The sequence below is a fragment of the Crocodylus porosus genome, unplaced genomic scaffold (genome assembly GCF_001723895.1).
Source record: "Crocodylus porosus isolate Cpor-Errol unplaced genomic scaffold, CroPor_comp1, whole genome shotgun sequence".
NCBI classification, from domain to species: Eukaryota; Metazoa; Chordata; order Crocodylia; family Crocodylidae; genus Crocodylus; species Crocodylus porosus.
This window is the reverse complement of record NW_017728911.1, coordinates 17481751-17487583: the sequence shown is the minus strand read 5'-3', so window position 1 is coordinate 17487583 and position 5833 is coordinate 17481751. Positions and strand designations below refer to the sequence as shown.

Sequence of the window (5833 nt, the reverse complement as noted above, 5' to 3'; positions counted from 1 at the left end):
GAGCCTCCTCCCCAGGGGAGAGAGGTGGAGGGATCTGCTACAGAGATTTGGGAGCGGGGCTTAGGGGTCTGGGAACTCAGGTGGTGTTTTCCTCGACCCTCCTCAGCCCATAGCCCGAGACTGGGAGGAAGAGGAGGATCCACGCAGTGAACCAAAGACTGCGGAGCTGGTGTCATCGGGAAGGCTTTGGCTTCCATGACCACAGCCCATTCTTTGGCAACAGACTGGAAGGAGTTCTGTCTGCCAACACTGTGCCAGATCCAGCCCATGGCTGGACTTGGCACTGCCCATCCGGCCTGCAGAGGAAAAAGGCTGGGCATCACCAATCTAGTCCAAGCCCCTGGTCTGTGCCAGAATCATCCCTGACTGAACTGTTACCCGACTCAAGTTATCATAAGTAGTCAGCAAGTGTGACACACAAAAGAAAAATGAGTGAATAAAAATCTTGCTTATAAAATAAGCATTTTCTGTACATGGAAGTGTTCAGGAATGGAGGTAAACAACTAGCAGGTGACACAAGTGATATTTGAAAATTGCCCGCACGACATTCCAACACAAATGTGAATAAAATGTTTCAGGAGTCTATGTTGCTTAATCAGTACAAAGAAGTAGCTTTAGATTTTTCATGCTCTGTGTCAAATGACTGCAGTCCCAAACCCCTTCCAGCTGCCAACCTCTTCTCTGAATCTCCTCATCAAAATGCTGACAATCACATCTGTACTTCAACTTCGTCTTGGGTACAATACCCATGGCTAGCAGCAGCAGCAGATCCAAAGACGGTTCAGTGGCATAGAAGCATCTCCTTTCAGTTGACAATGCCACATGAGCAGCTGCCAGGGGCTTTTTAGCTTTTTAGGTCCCCAGATAAGGTAAAACTCATTCCCCTTTTCCACTCACCTCAGAAGCACCTCCTTTCCTCTTCCCCATTCATCGCTGTCCCTGGCTCCCCTGGAAACAGAGGCAGGGAGCCTGATTCAGCTGGGGATCGAGCAGTGTCAGGCAAGTTCTTCCTCCTTGTTCAGTTTCCCAGGTACTCATGGGGAAGGGAACCTGTCTGCTTCTGCTGTTTCTGATTTAAGCCTGGCTGGAGTAGGGCAGAAGCAGTGCTGAAGCTTCCCTCCCCCCCACAGCAGCTAGGGAAAACAACAACAATGGACAAGGGCGGAGAGGGGATGTGCTGCTGTGCATGGAGGGGAAGAGGTAGGGAAGGGAAGGTTCTTACCTGACTGATGGACTTAAAAATAAATAAATAAATAAATAAAAGCCAAAAACAAGCAAAAAAAAGTCACCAGTTGCTTCTCCTGTGGCGGGGTCTGCCTGCCCCAGCTGCCAAGTCAGAAGGTTGGGAGCAAAGGTCCAGGGATCCATGCAGTGCCTGTCACTGCTCCCACACACCCCTTTACAAAATTCTGGGTCTGCCCATGACTGGCAGTATAACAAATATACAAGGAAAGAAGTGATGCACCTCACTACACCTCAAAGGAATGAGATGAACCCTGACTCTGTGCTTGTATTAAAGGCTGCCCACAGTCAACTCAGCTGCAAATAAGCTGGCGGTAATTTGGGTGGATAAGAAGAAACAGATGTGATATCAGCCACATAATTCTTACCAGCTCTAATAGCTGCTTCACTAGTGAGGATCTTGGATCTTTTTTTGATAAGGGGACTGTAGTGAGAAATTCCTCCCTTCCACATCCAATAATACACTATAGTGGTTTTGATATTTTAAGCAGCATATTTAACCAAACAACTGTGAGGTTGGTTGACAATTATTTTTCTTATATGTATCTAAAGTCACAAATAAATTTACCTTCATTGTGGCCTCCAACGCATATTTTTTATGTTCTTGCTTTTTAACAGCTTTTGCTTCCATCTCCTCTTTTGCCTTCTCTTGGGCTTTTAGGACAGCATTCTCTCTTATTTTCTGCATTTTTTTCTTGTCAGCTGGAAGAAAACCATTTGTAGTAATTTAGGACTAAGATTTATCTGTTATCTCCTGTGTTTAGGAAGACAGAATTTTTCTCATCAATAGATCTGAGTCAGGCTGGTAAAATTTAAGTCAGCAGGTTCCCAAGAGGCAGCCTTCTCTCAAACTTACTTTTAAAAGAAGCAACATTGGCTTTTCATAGGCATAACATTTATGTTTTTAGGGGTAAGGTGCACATGACTTATGATCAGTAGAAGTGTTTAGTTTTTTTTAGTCCTATTAAATATATTCTACAGAGCTGGGTACCTGAACAGTATACAGAACAAGACAGACAAAGTGAAACAGAAAATACAAAGTGAACTTAATTGTCCAAGATATCAGAAATGCAAAAGAGGAGACAAATCAAACGTAACAGAAAATAGTGAAGTAAGAGAAAATAGTGAAGTAAGATTTCTAATCTAAAAAAAAAAAAAAAATCTTAAGTTCTTCATTTCACATATTGCACACATCAAATGTTAATTTTTACACTGGTGCTACCCATACTTTTTACCACATAGACGACATAAGGGAGGCTTCTGGGCTTCAAACATATATGGATATGAAATAATTCTAACATTCAAAACAAACCAGAGCTGTTCAACCAACATTTATTTTTGAAATCCATGCATGTCTAATGATCAGTGTAGAATGGCTGTCCATTATTTATTCTTTTCTATTCAAATATACCCATTTATTTGAGCTTTATACAGCCATAAATAAGCCTGAAGTGATGATAATATGCGATAGAAATCAGATGCATTTTCATTAAACTGTCAATGAAGAGCCACACTTTTTTTTTTTTTTTTTTTAAGTTAACCTAGTAAAATGTCTTCTCACAATGGCAGGGAATATTCCAGATATTTGCTATAACTACATTGCATGGATTTCTGGTTGTTCTTGACATGTTGGTACAGGGCAAGAATTAGTTGTCTGGGTCTATTTGTTTCTCATGAAAGTTATTTGAATTTTGCTGCTGTGTGCTGTTAACAGGTTCATTCAGGGTTGAGGTTGGTGAAAGGAGCACACAGGACTGGTTGTGTACAGGTGTTTTTTAAAAGATAAAACTTAAAACTATAATGTACTCTTTGGATGTATTACCTATGTATTTAACATGGCAGGCACAGATCTTTCTCCTTAACTCCAGCCTATCACATTTTTGCATAGATATTTACTTCTACTTTTGTAACCATTAAATGTTATTACAAAAATTACTGCTGTAACAAAAGACAGTGCAAAAGAACAAGTCACTCTGGCCTGTGCTTACTTGGATAGCTATATCTTCTGCTGTCGTCTTTTTGTTTGTTTCTGGGTTTTTTCTGGGGAATTTACATAACACTGGAAATAACCAATTTGGCTCCAACAGTAGTATTATACAGCCAACTAATAAAATCATTTTACATAAATTATTGTGGAGAAAAGATTTAATGTACTTTTTATTTTTATTTATTTTTTTACATAACTCAAGGCTGTCCAGCTTCAGTGAGGCTAAGGGCTGCATGCCACACTGGTCACATGTTATAGGGTTTGCACACCTCATGGGCTCCCAAGGACCCTCTCTCACAACCAGCACAAACCCCAACATCTGCCACTGCCATGCCGCAATCCCTCAACCACTGTTACATAAGTGGTGTGAGCTACATTTCACAGCAGAGAACTTACTATTTTCCATAACCAGGGTTTCCCAGGTGGCTGCTTCTTTTTTATATAAAGTGAAGAAAACTGATCCATTCTCAATCTTTGCTGTACTACTGGTATCATCAATGGGAGCATATAGAATGACTTCAAATAAAAATGGAGGGACATTTACCTATAAAATAAATATAAGCATGTATTTGTTTTTTTATAAAATATATGTGTAAAAGTTTCTTAAAACACTCATTAAACAACTAACTCCCTACTGAATATTTTAGATGTTTAGCAAATGTTTCCTCATAAATACCAAGAAAACCACAATAGCTCATGAAAGATAATGTACTAACAAGAATGTAATTTTCTCTGAAAGAGATCGTTTGTAGTAGCTTAATCCAACTCATTAAAGTATCAAAGATTAGCATTTAAAACATGTTATATTTTTATTGTGCAGTGGGAAATGCTGAGTAATAACAGATAAATTATTGCTGCAGTGATAATTCAAATCAGTATATGCCAGCAAATACTCATGGTATCAACACCAAAAACTAGTAGTATTACCATGACACTATAGGTATACTATTATACAAGCATAGCTTATGTCACTGCTTCACAATTTACTCTAGTCATACTTTAGTCATAAAAAACTGCACCATTATGTGACAATATTGTAATCGGTTTACTTTTGTAGTAAAGAAAAGGGGATTTTCAAGGACATAATGCGTTAGGCACCAGAATCTGGCCCTTAGTACCACAGCTGCAAATGAGAACAGAATTTGGTAAATGAATTACAAATTACTGGCTAATCTAATTTTGCCTAGAATCCTAAAATAAACCTGTATACGATTGAGGCCAATAATAAAAAGAAAAATATATATCTTGCTCTCTTCATTTCCTGGCTGCAATCACCTGATGCGGGTCAGAAATTACTCCCCCTCCAGGTGCAGATAGGGGGTGGGATGCAGTTGCTCTACTTAAACTGTAAAACCTTTCCCCCAAGACAGGGAGCAACATTTCTCTTTAGGCAGTGCTGAGGTAGTCAATTGACTTCATGGAGCATTATTGGGTACCCCAGGGGTTGTCAATCAGGGGTATACATACACCTGGGGGTACTCTGCAAGTCCCAACAGGTACACAGGGCCAGGCAGAGATCCCGCACTGCTGCCGTGCTACCACTGCTCTACCACTTACTCCCTGGGGGTACTTATTTAAAGAAGTAAGCTACTGGTGGTACACTTATTAAAAAAGGTTGAAATCCCCTGGTGTACCCAATTCCTACTAATCTCAGGTGCTCATGACCCTCTCTTTTTTTAAAGGTCTTGATGTTCTGTTAATCAAATTACCCTTTCTCCTGCAGTCTGTTAGCCATTCTTGGGGATATGTCTTCTGTTTCAGAGCCCTTTGACTTCAGTTCTAGCTAAAATTCTTAACTCAGTTGTGATAACATTAACATTAATCAGGTGAACATCAACTCCAGTGTGGAAATGATTTACCGTAAAGAGGTGGATGCACTATCAAAATGCTTGGGAAAGCTAGATTCTGTTTTATGAATCCGAAAATATGTGCATTTCACTATAATGACTATGAGACTAATATCTTTTGCCTACTTCACTGCATTTTTCAAACCCGATGTACCCTCTAGCCAATTAGTGCAGGTTCCAATTAAGCTGCATTCATTTTTGGTTCCCTCTTAAACAAAATAATACAGCTCTAGATACCTAGCAGATTAGTAAAGCTTCTCGTTGCTTTTTCCCTGGAGAAAAAGATGTGTTGTTTTATACGTGATGATGCTGCACGGCACCATCTGCCCCCTCCCCTTTTCAAAATCCTAGATCTACCCATGACCCCCTCCAGTAATCACTACTCCCCTTACAGCCCTCGGGGGCTGCGGACTCCGCGAGACACCGCCCGGGAAAGCTCGCGGTGGGGGCGGGGCAGGGTCCAGCCTCCTCCCGCACGCGGCCCGCTGGGGCGGGAGACCTCGCTGAGGCCGCCGAGGGGACGGAAGGGCAGGGCCCACTCAAGCCGCCCCACCTTCAGGTATTGGTCGGTGCAGAAGATGTTGGCCGGAGCAACGCGAACCCCCCGCAGCGACAGCGACACGTACACTGCAGCGTCCGTTTGCCGCCAGCTGTAGTCCCGCAGCCACACCGGCATGGCCGGCGGATGTTACTAAGGGCGCTCTCCGCGTTACTAAGGAAGGCCCAGACTTCCACTGCGCTCCGACGAGCACTTCCG

The 5833-nt window shown here is 41.8% G+C and overlaps 1 protein-coding gene across 1 annotated transcript in view; it reads right to left on the bottom strand.

Moving 5' to 3' along the window:
• The window catches only part of DYX1C1 (dyslexia susceptibility 1 candidate 1), a 10909-nt gene extending 5076 nt beyond the window's left edge, over positions 1-5833 (bottom strand). Inside the window, exons 1-3 of the mRNA XM_019533535.1 lie at positions 5630-5833; positions 3626-3773; positions 1811-1944 (exon numbers count right to left, since the gene is read on the bottom strand). Coding sequence (XP_019389080.1) covers positions 1811-1944; positions 3626-3773; positions 5630-5752 — 405 coding nt within the window. The 5' untranslated portion in view covers positions 5753-5833. The remainder of the gene's footprint in view (positions 1-1810; positions 1945-3625; positions 3774-5629) is intronic.